Below are 18,325 nucleotides of genomic sequence, written 5' to 3'. Positions count from 1 at the left end.
TGAAGGCTTATCAGTTAAGGGTAGTAACTGCCACACCAGCAAGTTATCCCATGCATTTTTTCTTCATTTCCATCCTCTAGCCTTTAGGGATCCAGTGTTTTTATCCCATGCCCCTTTGAATTCTTCAACTGTTTTCATCTTCATCACCATGAAGGTATTATCCAGGAGCAGTTGTAAATGGTGGAGATGATAAAAAAAAAAACCCCAACTTTTGAATACTGCTTCAATCTAGGCTTTGTTGGTGAGTTAATAGTCCACACCTTCGGAAGCTGAGCATTAAGGTTATTCCATTGAGGGTCGCTTTTTTAGAGGTTGTTGCTGGGTTCGTTCTTCTCAATCCATAGAATCTGTCTTTTTTTTTTGGTGGTTTAGATTGAGTGGGCAAAATTAGGCAGCAGTTGAGGTTGGCAATGGTTGAATCTGGGTTTGTGCTAAGTGATATTAGTAGTTTTATATTGTTGGCATTGGAGTAGTATATGATTTGATCATCTCTGTAAGAGGGGAGCCATATAAATATTGAATAATTTAGGTGAGAGGATGGAGCCTTGTGGTGCGCTGCAGGAGAGAGCTTGCGGTTTTGAGAGTTGTTCCTAGAGCTATGGATTGGTTGCAGTCAGGATGTGAACCAGGTCAGAATTGAACCTGTCACTCCAAGATCACTCATTCTGGAAATGAGGTTTTAGTCTGTTGTGTAGCAGGCATTGAGAAATCAGGAAAGTACTAATACTGATTGTCCATGATCCTAGGTGCAGTCAGAGTTCATCCACCAAGCTGATTAGTATGGTTTGTGTTGTGGTGTGGATGGAAACCAGATCGGTAGGGGGGGTCTAGTACATTGGTAGGGAGCAAATAATCAGTTGAACTAGTACTGCATTCTCTATAATCTCGCTTTGGATGGAGAAGTTTGAGACTGGACAAGAGAGAGTTCAGTTAATTAGGGTCCAGATTGTTTCTTCAAGGTGGGCCTTATAATTAATTTCTTTTCCTTTTTAGATTGGTAGATGGGCCTCTTCTAAAGATGCATTGATGGACTGAATGCAATAAAGTAGTCTGGATTTGACTTCTGTAATTAACCAGGATGGGCAGGGAGCCTTAATAGCAGCTTAGCAGCTGGTTGGCTTGAGCTTGGTGAGCCATATTTTGTACTGGGCTAATTTTTTTATTTTATTTTTTTTTTTAAGAAAGTGTTGTGAAAGGATGATTTTGTTTGTTTGGGGCTTCTCATTGATCTGAAGTCCAGCTCAGACTGGATGTGTGCTCTTTTATCCATGAAGAATACTGCTAGTTTGTTACATTGTGCTTCAGTTGTGAGGTTGGGAAGGCATGTGGGGTTAGATCCCAGGAGTGAGTTGATTGTTGGGAATAATTCTCTAGATAAGATCTTTGCTTGATTGTTTTTGTGTAATAGGCTCTATTTGCTTCATTAATGGCCTTGTGGTAGGCTGTCTAGTGTTGTCTATATTTGGTCTTGTCTAGGTTAAGAATTTAAGAAGTTGCAAGTACCCAAATGAAATAGATCCCATGCTACTGATGCCAGTGATAAGCAGTGGCTAATCCTTAAGCAACATGATTAATAGTAGTTTATGGATTTCTCCTCTATGAACCTAACCAAACCTTTTATAAACCGAGCTGCACTAACTGCCTTAGCCATATCCTCTAGCTATGAATTCCAGAGCTTAATTGTATGTTGAGTGAGAGAATTTTCTCCAGTTTGTTTTAAATGTTCTACTTGCTAACTTCATGGCGTGCCCCCCTAGTCCTTGTCTTATCTGAAAGAGTAATCAATTCACATTATCTGTTCAAGTCATTTCATGATTTTATAGACCTATATCATAACCCGCCTCAGTCGTCTCTTCTCCAAGCTGAACAGCCCTAACCTCTTTAGCCTTTCTTCAGAGGGAAGCCATTCCATGCCCTTTTTCATTTTGTTCGCCCTTCTCTGTACCTTTTCCAATGCAACTATATCTTTTGAGATGCGGTGACCATAATTGTTCGTAATATTCAAGGTGCAGTCTCACCATGGAGTGATACAGAGGCATTATGACATTTTCCTTTTTATTCACCATTCCCTTACTAATAATCCTAACACACCATTTGCTTTCTTGACCGCAGTGGCACACTGCGCCAACGATTTCAATGTATTATCCACTATAATGCGTAGATCTTTTTCCTGGGTAGTAACTCTTAAAATGGAACCTAACTGTGTAACTACAGAATGGGTTATTTTTCCCTATATGCATCACCTTGCACTTCATATTAAATTTTGTCTGCCATTTGAACGCCCAATTTTCCGGTCTCGCAAGGTGAACCTGCAATTTATCACAATCTGCTTGTGATTTAACTGCTCTGAATAATTTTGTGTCATCTGCAAATTTGATCACCTCATTCATACCCCTTTCCATATCATTTATAAATATATTAAAAAGCACCGGTCCAAATACCAATCCCTGAGGCACTCCACTGTTTACCTTTTTCCATTTAGAAAACTGACCATCTAATCCTACTTTGTGTTTCCTGTCTTTTGACCAGTTTGTAATCCACAGAAGGATATCACCTTCTATCCCATGATTTTTTAGTTTTCTTAGAAGCCTTTCATAACTTAACATCATAAAAAAAACTCAAACCCCTCCTCCACACCCACGATTTCCGCACAGTTGTACAGACCACAATGCTCACAAGACTAGACTATTGCAATTCCCTATTACTAGGACTCCCCGCCACCACCATCAAACCCCTCCAAATTCTACAAAACTCCATGGCTAGAATCATAACAGGCACACAAAAAAGGGAACACATCACCCCCATACTAAAAGACCTACATTGGTTACCCATCTCCTTCCGCTCACAATACAAAACCCTCACCATCCTTCACAATTCCCTACACAAACATAATCACACCTGGCTCGACGAAATGCCTCGTTACCGTTCATCCGACCGACCCACAAGAACAACCCATGCAGGTACTCTACACACCCCATCCCTAAAGGCAGCACATTCTACTCACACCAGAGAGAGAGCCTTCTCCGTCGCTGCCCCCACCCTCTGGAACTCCCTCCCCACCCTCCTACGCCAAGAGACATCCTTGCAAATTTTCAAGAAAGGAGTCAAAACATGGCTATTCCGACAGGCCTATCCCGACACAAACCAAATTTAAGTTCTCCCCAGCCCCCCCTGTTCAAATTTTTCCCCACCCCATCCTATGTTTCCCCCGCTTCCCCCCGCACCACCCATGGATACCCTAGAAGAAACAACGGCTTAATTTATTTTTTGATCATGATCGGTTAATGTGTCCTTTTGTAAGAAATAGTATTTTGTTCTAAGGTTACATTGTTATGGTTTTACTTTTATTTTATTCTTTGTACATTGTTTTGTTTTATTGTTTTATTGTATCGCCTACCTGAGTTCTCCGTAAACCGGCATGATGTGCTGCACGAATGTCGGTAAATAAAAGTTAATAAATAAATAAATAAATAAGGGTCTTTGTGAAATGCCTTCTGAAAATCCAAATACACTACATCTACCGGTTCACTTTTATTCATATGTTTATTAACCCCTTCACCATTTCATTTCCAGCTTTCTGCCTATTTTGTTTAGCACTTCTAGTTCTGATGTAAAATAGAGAGTTGGTTAAGAGTTTTTGATGCTAGTGATTTTGTATAGAGCAATCATCTATGACCAGTTTGATGTTTTTGAGATCCAGTTGTGTACCAGGGTGTTTGTGGAATGAGGAGTACTCTGCTATGACTGGGAGGTTGTGTAGAAGAGGGGTCTGGCTTGAGGTGAGACGATTTTTTGACTAGTCTTGTGGGCTTTTCCAGTTTTATCTTCTGGGGTGATATGAATCAATGTATTTCAAAACCTACCTGATGATTGTTCAGGAGAGTTTGGTTGTCTGTATGGTCTTGATTGGTTGCTCATTTAGTAGTTAGAATGGGGCCTTTACCAGACCAAGGGTGTGTCCTGAGTGGGTTGGCTCATTTACTAGTTGGGTTAGGCCTAGGGTTTCTAGTATTTAAGAATTCTTTTGGGAGGTTCAGCTATCTACATGTTAATTGAAATCTACCAGGATTAGCATCTTTGGGTGTTCCAGGATAATCTCAATTATGAATTGCAGAAGGTTGTATAGAGTCTCTGTGGTAGTTGGTGGGCAGTACTGTAGGAGGATCCCCATTTGTTGTGCATCGGCCTGGAGGAAGATGGTTTCAATACCTTCTGGCTTTCGTGAGGAGGGGTGTCTGTCATAAAGTATTCCTGAAGATGGTCGCTACACTATCACTATTTTTCCTGTAAGGTGAGTTAGGTGTAGGTGAAGTCATGAGGGCAGATTTGGTTGAGTTGGGGCATTTCAGTGACTTATGTTCGCATTTTTGTTAGGCAGTGGATGTCTATGGGTCATCTCTGAGTAGATTATGTAACAAATTGGTCTTGTGGATGGACTGGGAATTCATGAGTAACATCCTTATCTTGTAAAGGTTGGCTTGTATATTGTCTTGGTGTTCCTTGGTGGGTGAATGAGGGATATGCAGTGGGACTTCCATATGGATGGGTCAGACTTTTAGTGTGGGGAGTATTTGCCTTGTTTTGTGATTGTGGTAATTTGTGATGTTGGGGGGCTAAATGCAGCTTATGGCACAATGTGATGGTAGAGTGGGGAGGCAAAATGATGTGTGGAGGGAACTGATGATAGGGGGCTTGCAGATGTTGAGGCTGGTTATTTGTGGTTTGGGTTGTCTGATCAGGTGCTAATTGCTGATTTAGAATAAGAGTTTTGGTATTGCCTTCTGACCAGGTTGTGGGTAGGAATGATGGTCTACCAGAGCAGGAACCTTTTAAATTATAGATATTTCTCTAGTGGAGTGAAGGAGGGAGGTTTCCAGTGTTGCGCCAGAGTTGTGCATGATGAGGTCAGCAGGGGTGGGTTTGGGGCAGCTCAGTCTTGCCAGCATAGCTTAGAGCTGTAAAGGGAGGAGGGGGATCCAGGATGGTAGTCTGTCATCTCTATATTCATCGCTGCTGTAGCTTCCTCAGGGTGCTGGGCACAGTTGTTAGCATCAGCTGATGAGGTCAGTGGGAGGCAGGTTCAAGGTAGCCCACTCTTGCCAGCAATGCTCAAGAGTTGTGGTTAGTCATAGAGGAGAGGCAGGCCTAGGATGGTAGTTGGGCATCTCTACAGTCTCCTCTTTCCTGACACCTCCCTTATTCAGTGCTGGCCTAATCAAGTTTAGTGTACACTACTCATATTGGGGCCAAAAATGTGTGCTAGGCTGAGTGCACATTTGTTAGTGCACTTTTTTTAAAAGTTCTTATGCATTTGCATACATTAGCTTGCTGCATCGATAGTTAACTCTTTTTAGTGCACTTTTTTTACTTGTATTACATCACCTCCTTTGGATGTAAGAGAAAATCCACATACAGGCTGATGTAATACCATGCACTGCGGCCAGTGCATCTATAACCCCCGTTGCAATCCGGGGATTAACACGTCCAAAACATGTGTCCAATTGAGCAGATAACTAATAGCGCTCATCACATGTAAAGTACATGTAGATGAGGCTATTAGCTAATTCTTGCGATTCAAAAAATTTCCCGCATGGCCAATGCGCCCATTGCAACGCGGCAAATTTTATGCCAGCAAAGGGCTGGTGTGAAGGTCTGCCATGCTCAAGGGCTTATGGGTAAAAACAAAAAATCCTGCTTTCTGCGATTCCTCCTATGAGAATCTTTGCAATACTAAGTAGGAAGAACCACAGATAACAGAATCGTGTTAAAAAAAAAAAAAATAAATAAAATTCTGGGTGCCCAATATACACGGTCTAGACTGTGTATATTGTGCCAGTAGCGGGAGAAAACGGATGCTCACATTGAGCATCTGTTTCCTAAGCCTCACTGACAGCCACATTTCCTGGGGGCCCGATGCCGAGGAGGTGCTAGGGACACAATTTTCCTTAGCACCTCCTTTTGACCATGACAGCTTATTTTAATACTAAATTGTGTGCCCGGGAAAGGTGGATCAGTGGGAGTTAGGAGAGCGAGTGCTCAATCATGAGTGCTCATTCTACACATGCCGATACTGCATCGTCCTGATGGTTGGGTTGATGCTTGTTTTAAAGTGAATATATGAGGCAAAATGTACTTTTTTCATTAAAGGAAAATAGGGTCACATGCTTTGTGCTTGGATTGTAAGACTTTCAAGGCTGGGATTTCCTTAACACAAACCATGCATGTGCAATAGGGGTAAAGTCCGTGGAGGGGTGAATGATTGGACTAAATTACAGGGAGTGCTGCTTAACATTGTGTAGGGTTGAGTGTCTTATTGTGGGGGGGAGGGGGGTAAGCCACAGAGCTAGTGGACACTGCTGTCTGGAATTGAGAGCTCTCATGTTATAGATAATGCTGGGCAGATCTTTATAAGGATAAATCATGATATTCTTGTATGTCATTATGTGGGGTTTAAAGATTGTCTTAGGGGGATAGAACACATAGGGAGTGTGGGATGCACAGGAATGGTAGTATGTGAGGATGAGGGGTTTGGTTATGGAAGAAAGTCACAATGAGTGTTGAGTGGCAATGTGCAGGGTTGAGGGGCCTCTTTATGGGAGTAAATCACACATGAACTGAGAAAGAAGCAACGGTCCGTTAAACGGTGCCATACCACCAGGCGTCTGCGCTTAGGGAGGCCACCCTCCACCACCACAGGGCACCCTGAAATTACATCACAGCCATGAGAAAAGAAAAACAAATGCAGACACTTCATCTGGAACTGAGAAAGAAGCGCGAAGAGAGAGTCCCGATCGTGAGACACGCCCCCTGACGTCACCGATGACAGCGACAGTCTGTTAAACGGTGCCATACCACCATGCGTTGCGCGACAAAGGGGCACTCCCCTTTGTGCACACCTTCATGCATTCCCTAGTACTAGATATATTTAAACACCTAAAAATTTAATTTTTGCGAATAAATGTCTCTCTATTAATATTAACATGTCTGTAACCTTACCATGTTTGTAAACCGTTATGATGGCTTTATAATGAAGCCGAATGACGGTATATAAAACCTGATAAATAAAATGAAGCTAGCAAGTAGCACAAATCAGAGAATTATTTTTCACTCAGTGCACAATTAAGCTCTGAAATTCATTGCTAGAAGATGTGGTTAAGGCAGTCAGTGTAACCGGGTTTATAAAAGGTTTGGTTAAATTCATGGGACAGAAGTCCATAAACTACTATTACTCATATTGACTTAGGGAATAAACACTGTTTATTACTGGGTTCAGTAGCATGGGATGTGTTTAATCTTTGGGTACTTGCAAGGTACTTGTAACCTGGCTTGGCCACTGCTGGAAACAGGATGCTGGGCTTGATGGACCCTCAGTCTGACCCAGTAAGGCAACTTCTTAAAGACCAAATGTAGACAAGACTAGACAGCCTACCACAAGGCCATTAATAAAGCAAAGAGAGCCTATTGAGACAAAAACAAGCAATTAAGCAGAGAACTTACCTAGAAAATTATTCCGAACAGGCATCTCACTCCTGGGATCCACTCCCCCCCCCCCCCCCCCAATACCCTCCCAGCCTCATGACTTGAGACTCAATGTAACAAACTAGCTGTATTCTTGGATACAAGACCACACATCCAGTCTGAGATGAACTGCAGATCCATGAGAGAGTGTTTGGGGTAGAGTGGCCTCTTTATGGCATTAAGTCAGAAGAGGTGTGCTGCATGGCAGCATAGGGTCTTGCAAGGTCTTTGGTGGTGATAATGAATGCTGGATGATAGTGTGTGGTGTTGAGAGGGGTCTTGTGGGGTAAATAGCAGCAGGACCACTGGAACAAGACAGGTGTAGTAAATTTAAAATATTCCCCTCCCATGGTTATTTTTTTTGTCCTTTAATTTTCTTGTTTACGGGTAGATTTAAAAAAAAAAAAATATATATGCGCGAGCTACCTGGCGCGCACACATGGACGTGCGATTTTTATAACATGCGCTTGCCGGTGTGCATGTAATAAAATCCGGACTGGCACACGTAAGAGGGGGTTGAAAATAGCAATTTACGCATGGTGACGCGATCGGGCTTTTCCTACCCCCTCCTACCTACCCTCCCTCCCTCTTATGTTCTTATGTTCCCCTCTCCTCCCCGACCCCTTCGAAGGACCTACTTTTTTGTTTTTTTCTTGTTTTCAAACTTACTCCAGCTCCTGAGTGGCTTCCAGCTCTGCCCCGCTCCCGGACCTCCCCTTTTCTTTGGCCCGGCTCTTGTGCGCATAACGAGGGTTACGCGTGGCCGGGCCCCTTTTAAAATGCACGCAGTACGCGCAAGGCCCAGCCACATACGTAACCCCCGTTTTTTACGCACACCAGGCATTTAAAATCAGGCTGTTATTGTCTGTAGGTTTCTGTTCCTAGAACCTTCATATATATATAATTTTTTTTTTTTTTTTTTTAATGAATGGTATGCTAAGCAGTTTCCTAGGAGAGGACTATTGCTAACTCTGTATCACTTGCTAGCTTATTTTTCTGGTTCTACTTTCCTTTTTTACCTTTCATTATGTCTGTTCTCTTGTGTGACTCCTTTTCTCTTCTTCCCATTTTTTTTCTGGACTTTCCATATGTCTGCTGAATCTTAGTCAAAATTAACTTTTCAGCTATAGACACAATAAAGAATATGTAAGTGATTAATCCAACTTTACCAAGTAATACAGTGAGCACTTTCTAGAAGTAGGAATAAATAAATAAAATAAACCATGAGGTTTTTTTTTTTTTTTAAAGATGTAAGGTTAATATGATTTTTCTCACACAACCCATCCATATTATAGAGACTAAATTCTCCATATAAGAACAGTTTGAGAGCACTGAAAAACATCAGTTTGCGGCCCCTGGAATTGGGCATGTTTGCTAATAACGGAAGAAGCTTTAATCAGTTAGAGGGGATGGATGGTGGTAATGATGGAGACAGCATGTGTCTAATTTTCAACCTTTCTTGATGTTGTCCCTGACTTTTTTTATACATTTGTTATTTTTTCTTTTACTGAAGGATTCTGGCGTGAAAGAGGATGAACTCCAGGGTATTCTGAATTATCTGCTCACGATCCACGAGGTAATGTTTGGCCTTCTCAGTAATAAGCATGAAGTTGGCAAGCGATGCCTGCATTAGTCTTGCTGTTAAGTCTGTCCCTTATTTTACCACAAGGTGGCTCTGCAGTAAAAGGGAATCAGTCGGGAAGTGTCAGAGTGTGAGGTCTTCAATTAATAGCCCTTCAGTGATTTAGGTGCTACGCACACGGTGCAAGAACAGTGGAGAACTGAAGTTCATTAAGCTAGCAAATATAAACCATTTCCCGCACACTTCAAGGAATTGCTGCTTAAAGCGAGAAAACAGATGGTAAAAGCCCAAAACAGAACGTTGATTTTATGCTGTCTGGAGAGTAATATCTCCCGCTGCATTGTCCATGCTTTCATTCCTGCTGCTTGTATTTTTGTACACAGTGACAACAAAGGAAAGGTAATTAAAGAAAAAATATGTAGGCAGTAGTTTCTGTAAGGCAGCCTGCACATTTTAAGTAATTAGGGGTTGATTGAACATTTATGCTAATAGTTTATATTTCTTTTTTGTCATATTTTATCCCACAAGAAAGTCTTTCATGCAAGTAGCAAATTTCAAACATGTCTGGTTTCCCCAGTTATTTTTCTCTTTGGGACTTAATGAAGATTTTTGCTATAAACCCAAAATGGGAAAATGATCTTTTTTTTGCATAAGACCCTTTATATATGCTTGTCCTTTGTGAACTAGTTTCAAGAAAATTTCTGTCAGTGGAAATAAATGGTGCTATTCTTATCCAGCAGTGGAAACTTCATTACTTAAGATGTGTTTTTCAGGAATTCTGTTATGTATTCAAGTTGTAACAGCAGTTCATTAGTCCATTGTTTCCCAACCAGTGTGCTTTCAGATCTGATCAGGTGTGCCAAGGAAGAGTCTCCACTGCTTGATGCTCAGATCCAGGCCAGCACCTGGGTTCTGCTCTTAGCATCTTTTGGCAACAAGAGACACCAGTAGTGAGCCCCAAGGTTGGTAATTAAAGGGCAGTATGCAAAGCACAGATAGGTGGTCCCTGCTTTGTACTGCACACAGCACCACTGCCTCCAGTTGAGTTCTTCCAGTCACTGTCCTCTCTTTAGGCTGAATGAGATGGGGGGAGTGTGCAAAGAGTACTGCATGTGACTTACTCTAAGTGTTGGGAGCAGCAGCAGTGGAGGATCTATGGCAGGCACATGCAGCAGCCAAGGTAACTGAAAGAGCCGCTGCCTGCACTGCACCAATTTTTCCCTTATCTTAAACTTGTGTATAGAGAGAGGTGGTCCATCGTGATGGGTTCGTACGTGTCGCCATCCTCTCTTGCCATTTGTTTTAAAATTTGGAAGAGAGATTTGTGGGGCTTTCAGTGCATTCCTCCTCTAATGAGTCTTCAAGTCTGCATGGCCTGTTCTGTGAAGGTTGGTGTGCTGCGCATCATTTTGGTTAAAATAGGCATGCCTTGGACTTGAAGAGATTGTGGAACACTGCCTTAGTCAACATGTAAGATAGCCAGCTTTATCTTGGTAGATCTCATAAAGTGACTTATTTCTTGTAACACAAAGAACCAGTTGGGCTGCAGCTGCTTTGTTCTGATTGGTTGATTAACTAGTTTAATACTATACAAGGAATACTTCAGTGGTTTTCAGGTTATCCTTCTGATCTCAACAGAAAACTGTATTTTTCTTTTTGGGTAATCAGAATATGCAAATGTAACCTGGCCTACCAATCAAATATGTACAAATATATCTCATGAATATCCCGAAAACCAGGTCCGTTGGGGGCCCGTGAAGATGAGACTAGAGAACAGCTGTGGTATTCAGAGTTACTTCCTTGTAACTGTTGGGGTCTATAGACAACAGAATAAATCAGCCACACAATCCTAACACCCCCTCCCTCTTAGAATTGAAGAATTGCTATAAAATTGGAAGAGATTTGCCAGAATTCCTGTTCATGCAGTACATGAGAGCACTTTAACGTCCTGGTGCTATCGTGCTGTCTGAACACTGTTAGAGATGTGCAAAAAATAGTTTATTTACAGCAAAGAAATTATATTGTTTATAAGAAGCAGAACCTAGAGTAGACATGTGGATTGCTGAAATACATTTAAGCACCTAAATGAGTAGTAGCAGTTACAGTACACAAGCGGCTTCATGGGCTTCATGCAAGAATGTGGCAAACACCTTTGTCTACCCTTCCTGTAGCAACAAAGTTAGATCTCAAGTACAGAGATGAACCATCTCCAGGATACCACAAATCAATCAGTAACAGTAGAGTTGGCTTTGAAAAAGCAAAACACTGTAAGATGCATTTTAACAACTCTCCTTTTAAGAATGCGAAGATGTGGGATAAAATAGCAAAGAAAGTATTCCTAGCAGCTACGCTCAACTCCAAAATAGTGGCGTGTCAAATGCACATTGTTCAATATATGAATTCTTGCTTGCAAAGACTGCAGTCTATGGCACAAACATTTGCAATATATAACATGAACCACTTTATTCCAATAATTCAAGAAGCTGAAGTATGTGGTAAGTATCTAATCAGATTGACCTAAAATGCTTATAATATTTCCAGAACTTTTGCAGTTGCTATTGGGGCCAAAAGGCTGACTTGCTTATACTTCTTGAAGCTGTGCACAAGAAGCTTATAGACGCATGCATAGACCTCTTTGGAGAGAAGGTAAAGGAGACAGTAGATGCTAAAGATAACTATACTGCCCTCCTTACCCTTTCAACAGCTGTGCCTGTACAACCCTCTACATCCAGAAAAGGGCAAAATCAACCCTATAAGAGGAAATACTTCTATTCAAGGAGGAAATACCAGCAGTATCCTTTTCAGCATCCTCCTCTTTAAGCAGCAGCATGAAAAACTGTATTCCTGTGAGAAAACACAACCTTAGCTTCTACAGAAATGCAGACCAAGACTAATCTTGATTTTTGATTGCAGTCTTGATAAATATTTCCTATTAACCTTAAGACAGTCTTCCAGTTGGGGAAGACTTCAGTATTTCAAAGTAGCATGGTCTTTAATATCCAACAGTCTGTTAGCAAAGATCATGCAGGAAAGAAACTGATAGGATTATTTGGGGGAAAAGATTTGAAATCCAAACAGTGAGATGCTCCCTAGATACTGAGCAGCTCAGATTCCTCCAGCAAGAGCTGTCATCTTAATGATCAGAACAGTAGAACTAGTGTCACTGCAGGGAATGAACTTTGAGTTCTCTTCCAAATATTTCATTTTTCAAAAAATACAGCTGCTTGCCAACTCATCTTGGACCTTGGAAATCTCAAAACATACCTAATGAAAGAAAAATTCAGGATTTAGTCTTTGGGGTGCCATTCTTCCTCTGTTGGAGAACAATTGGCTTTCCTCCTGAGATTACAAAGATTCTTACACACACATCTTAATTCACAAGGCTTACAGAAAATTTGTTTCACTATAATGCACAATCACTGCCAGTATCGTATTTTCCCATTTGGCCTCTCAGCAGCATCCAGAGTTTTCACAGAATGCCTTGCAGTTGTGCACTTAAGGGTGAACAATGTTTGGTTTTCCCTTCTTATATGACTGGGTCATAATAGACCATTTCCTTCAGGAAGTTTGTTCCTCCACTCTTTGTATAATGAACACCCTTCAATCCTTTGGATTTCTCATCAATTTCTCAAAATACAGCATGAAGCCATCTCATATTACAGACATCATAGGAGCCCACTTGAACACAATGGGGTAGATTTTCAAACTGCGCGAATTGGCGTACTTTTGCTGGCGCATCAGGCGCAAGCAAAAGTACGCGGGATTTTAGTAGATACGCGCATAGCCGCGCAAATCCTGGATCGGCGCGCGCAAGGCTATCGATTCTGTATAGCCGGCGCGCACCGAGCCGCGCAGCCTACCCCCATTCCCTCCGAGGCCGCTCCGAAATCGGAGCGGCCTCGGAGGGAACTTTCTTTTGCCCTCCCCTCACCTTCCCCTACCTAACCCACCCGCCCGGCCCTGTCTAAACCCCCCCTTACCTTTGTCGGGGAATTTACGTCTCCCAGAGGGAGACGTAAATCCCTGCGCGTCAGCGGGCCGCTAGCGAGCTGGGACGCGACCTGGGGGCGGGTACGGAGGGCGCGACCATGCCCCCGGGCCCGCCCCCAAAATGCTGCGCCGACCGGGCCCGCCCCCGACACGCCCCGACACGCCCCCTCGCCAAACCCCGGGACTTACGCGAGTCCCGGGGTCTGCGCGCGCCGGTAGGCCTATTGAACATAGGCGCACCGGCGAGCAGGGCTCTGAAAATCCGCCCCAATATGAGTAAGTGTCTCATCAGAGGGAAGGCAACTTATCAAAATTAATCCTGAATATCATGAGCCAGAGACATGTTTCTGCCTGCCTTTTCATGAAGATGTTAGATCACATGATAGCAACAGTCCATGTTTCCTCCTTTACATGTCTTTACATGAGACAGGCTCATTGGCAACTGAAGTTTCAATGGAACCAGTATCTTCAACCCTTGCCAAAGTGACAATATGAAGTGAATCTCTAACATGTTTATTGGAGCATCAAAATATTTTAAAGAGGTCATCATCCTCAGTTTCAAGAAGTTAACAGGTGATTAAATCATGCTATATGATTTGGGGGAGGGTGTGTGTGTGTGTGCCAAAATATAGTAACATAGTAATGACTGCAGAAAAAGACCAAAATGGTTCATCTAGTCTGCCTGGCAAGCTTCTCAAGGTAGTAACTGCCGCTCCGTGCAGGTTACCCCCAAGCTTTATTTATCCCATCCTCTAGCCTTTAGGGATCCACAGTGTATATCCCATGCCCCTTTGAAATCCGTCACAGTTTTAGTCTTCACCACTTCTTCCAGAAGGGCATTCCAGGCATCCACCACCCTCTCAGGGAAGAAATATTTTCTGACATTGGTTCTAAGTCTTCCTCCCTGGAGTTTCAAATCGTGATCCCTAGTTCTACTAAATTGTTTCCACTGGAAAAAGTTTGGCGACCATGGATCATTAAAACCTTTCAAGAATCTGAAGGTCTGTATCATATCACCCCTGCTCCTCCTCTCCTCTAGGGTATACATATTCAGGTTCTTCAACCTCTCCTCTTCAAAACGGTAGGTGGAGACCACCTACCGTTTTGGTCATCCTTCTCTGGACCACCTACATCCTGTCTCACCTTTGAGATACGGTCTCCAGAACTAAACACAGTACTCCAGGTGAGGCCTCACCAAGGACCTTTACAAGGGGATTATCATTTCCCTTTTCTTACTAGATATTCCTCTCTATGCAGCCTAGCATTCTTCTGGCTTTGGTTATTGCCATGTCACACTGCTTTGTCGACTTCAGGTCGTTAGACACTCACCCCAAGGTTGATCTCCTGCTCTGTGCACATCAGCCCTTCACCCCCCAACGCATACAGTTCTTTCAGAGTACCACACACCAGATGCATGACTCTGCACTTCTTGGCATTGAATCCCAGCTGCCATATCTTCGACCACTCTCCAGCTTCCTTAAATCCTGTCTTTCTCTCTACTCCTTCTGGCGTGTCCACTCTGTTGCAGATTTTAGTATCATCTGCAAATAGACAAACTTTACCTTCTATTCTTTCTGCAATGTCGCTCACGAAGATGTTGAACAGAACCTGTCCAAACACTGATCCCTGTGGCACTCCATTTAACACCATTCTCTCTTCAGAGTAGATTCCATTTACCATCACCCATTGTCTTCTGTCTGTCAACCAGTTTGTAATCCATGCCATCACCTTGGAGCTGACTCGCAAGCATCTTATTTTGTTGATGAGTCTTCTATGTGGGACTGTGTCAAAAGCTTTACTAAAATCCAAGTTAACTACATCGAGTGCTCTTCCCTGATCCAGTTCTCTAGTCACCCAATCAAAGTAATCAATTAGATTTGTCTGACAGGACCTTCCGTTGGTGAATCCATGCTGCTTCTGATCGAGCAATCCACCAGATTGTAGATGGTTCACTATCCTTTTCTTCAGCAGAGTCTCCATTAATTTTCCCACCACTGAGGTGATGCTAACCGGCCTGTAGTTTCCAGCCTCTTCTCTGCTCCCACTCTTGTGAAGCAGGACCACTACTGCTCTTCTCCAGTCACTAGATGGCATCCTAAGCAGACTTGTGTGCCCGAGCTTTCTAGAGATTTTAATTTTCTCTCTAACTTTTGCTCCCTCACCTCTCCTGTTATGGATAAGAGGAAGTATTATGAGACATTTTTCCTCTGTGGGGACATCTCGCCAAATCACCATACTGGAGTACTCACCACTTCTGCCTCCACAGTCATCTGAGATCAACTTAGCTAGCTCTGGGGCTACCTGTTTGTCGATGGCTGAAGTATCGCTCAGCACAGATGATCTGTCAACGCCATAGCCCCTGAGTGGAACTGCCTGAGCAATGGAAGTGATGCTGGAGCAAATGGAGAACCCCGGCATCTCCATTACATCATTGGCCAGCGCCTCTTTGTTCCAAGCTGCTTGTGGAACACAAGGGAAGAAGGCATAGGAGTTTCATCTTCCCTGGGGACCAGAGAGACAAGCTGGGGGAATGCAGAGATTCCAGTGTCTGTTTTTGCTTGGGAGTTCGGTGTTTGGCACACAGGAGGTCCAGGACACCATCTCTGGTCTTCAGGTTAGATTACCATTATTCACCCCTGCCCCCCCCCCCCCCCCCCCCCCCCCCCCCGTGACTATGGATAGTTTGTGGTCAGCAATGGTAACCATTGAGAAAACAGTATCATCTCTTGTTATCACATTAGACATACATTCAAAATCAGGATCGTTTATTTGACTGTGAGAACAAGATTTTTATTTTGAAGGCATCTGTAGCTCATGCAAATTAAGAACTTAACGTTTACTACACAAAGGATTGAAAACTTGGAAAATTTCCCTAAGAATCTGAATTTGTATGTTCTCAATTGTCCTCAAATCCCATTAATTTTTCAATCTGAGCAAATTCCCTTAATTTAACTGATTTTCTAGAAAATAATGGGAAATGCCCCTTCTGTAGATACTTTGTTGGTCTTTTGTGTTTTTGCAAGACCGGAATTATATTCTTAAATTATTTTTCCATTACCAAGAAGAATTGTTTAAGGGCAGAAGCTTTGGATCTTTCCTGATCTTGCTAAGGTGACACAAGAGCAAAGGAGGAAACTTTTAGCCATGAAATCAGAGATCATATCTTTGGGTACCCCCTGTGGTGCTAGACACCCTTGTAAATGTTTGGTTGTTTTGGATACTGTTAAATATCTTTTTTGATCCCTCGCAATACAGACTTCATTGATGCTAGGTGCAACAACACTCTTTAGTACATCCCAACTTGTTAGATGTCAATTGACAGAAGGCAGAATATGCTTAGATGTATTAGCCTAGATTGCTCTTTTCTTTTTTTCTTCAGTTCTTGTGATCTTTAATTGGTGCGTTCAAACTTCGTTATATTACCTTTATTATATAATTTTTCTGAATTATTTGCAAGTTTGTACTACCTGTTTTTCTCAAATATGTTTTATTTTTGATGAAATCTGATAAAAAAAAAGTTTAAAAACAATCATGCTATATGTGCCATTTAACTGTGTATTACAAGTTCTACTATGGCTTTAATAGTACCATGTTATAATGTAATATAGTTATAATCTACCTTGTTATACTGTTACCGTGTTATAATGTAATATAGTTATATTCTTCCATGCTACAATGTAAAATAGGGCGGACCCCGCCCTATCTCTGTTTCCTGTAAACCGATGTGATATTTCGATCGAATGTCGGTATAATAAATAAATAAATAGCTTTATATATTATGCGTTATATTTGATTGCTTGGTGGCTGGAAAAGAGTGCTGAGAGAAGCTTTATGGTTGTCATCAAGAATATAATACAAACAAAATAAACATCATGTAGAAATACAATAAAGTGCCAGTAACTTATCATAAATATTTATTTCCCCTTCCTCACTCATCCCTCCCTCTAACTCTTCTTACTCAGCAAAATCTATGAATGAGACACAGTAAGTAATCCAAGACAGTAAAAAAAAAAAAAAAAAAAAAAAAAATATATAAGTTTAAGTTCTTGGAGGAGAAGTCCATTAACAGCTATTAATCAAGTTTACTTAGGGAATAGCCACTGCTATTAATTGCATCAGTAGCATGGAATCTTCTTAGTGTTTGGGTAATTGTTGGAAACAGTAATTGTTGGCTTCTGTTGGAAACAGGATGCTGGGCTTGATGGAACCTTGGTCTGACCAAGCATGGCAATTTCTTATGTTCTTAAGAAAAATACGGACATTTTTCAGATTGGTGGGCATCTTTGGGAAACAGTTTGTAATGATTTTAGGATGGATTTATATGTAATAGTAAGAAAGAATTCTTCTATGTGTATGTTTTTGATAAAAAGATTGTGAAAAACCAAAAATAAAAGTTTGAATACTAGGTAGGATGTATTTGATTTATCCTCATATATGATGGTTTGATGGTTTGTATATATATATATATATATATATATATATATATATATATATATATATATATGGTTTGATGGTTTGTGTGTATATATATATATATATATATATATATATATATATATATATATATATATATATATATATATATATATATACAAACCATCAAACCATCATATATGAGGATAAATCAAATACATCCTACCTAGTATTCAAACTTTTATTTTTGGTTTTTCACAATCTTTTTATCAAAAACATACACATAGAAGAATTCTTTCTTACTATTACATATAAATCCATCCTAAAATCATTACAAACTGTTTCCCAAAGATGCCCACCAATCTGAAAAATGTCCGTATTTTTCTTAAGAACATAAGAAATTGCCATGCTTGGTCAGACCAAGGTTCCATCAAGCCCAGCATCCTGTTTCCAACAGAAGCCAACAATTACTGTTTCCAACAATTACCCAAACACTAAGAAGATTCCATGCTACTGATGCAATTAATAGCAGTGGCTATTCCCTAAGTAAACTTGATTAATAGCTGTTAATGGACTTCTCCTCCAAGAACTTACCCAAACCTTTTTTGAACCCAGCTACACTAACTGCACTAACCACATCCTCTGGCAACAAATTCCAGAGCTTTATTGTGTTGAATGAAAAAGAATTTTCTCCGATTAGTCTTAAATGTGTTACTTGCTAACTTCATGGAATGCCCCCAGTCCTTCTATTATTTGAAAGTGTAAATAAACGATTCACATCTACTCGTTCCAGACCTCTCATGATATTAAAGACCTCTATCA

General features: G+C 41.4%; 1 protein-coding gene across 1 annotated transcript in view; it reads left to right on the top strand.

Annotated features, from left to right (window-relative positions):
- LRBA (LPS responsive beige-like anchor protein) overlaps window positions 1-18,325 on the top strand; it is a 1,658,631-nt gene that overhangs the window by 283,026 nt on the left and 1,357,280 nt on the right. The window contains 1 exon segment of the mRNA XM_029605291.1: window positions 9,032-9,094. Coding sequence (XP_029461151.1) covers window positions 9,032-9,094 — 63 coding nt within the window.

Source organism: Rhinatrema bivittatum, chromosome 1 (genome assembly GCF_901001135.1).
Source record: "Rhinatrema bivittatum chromosome 1, aRhiBiv1.1, whole genome shotgun sequence".
Classification (NCBI taxonomy): Eukaryota; Metazoa; Chordata; class Amphibia; order Gymnophiona; family Rhinatrematidae; genus Rhinatrema; species Rhinatrema bivittatum.
This window is presented reverse-complemented; position numbering and strand designations above follow the sequence as displayed.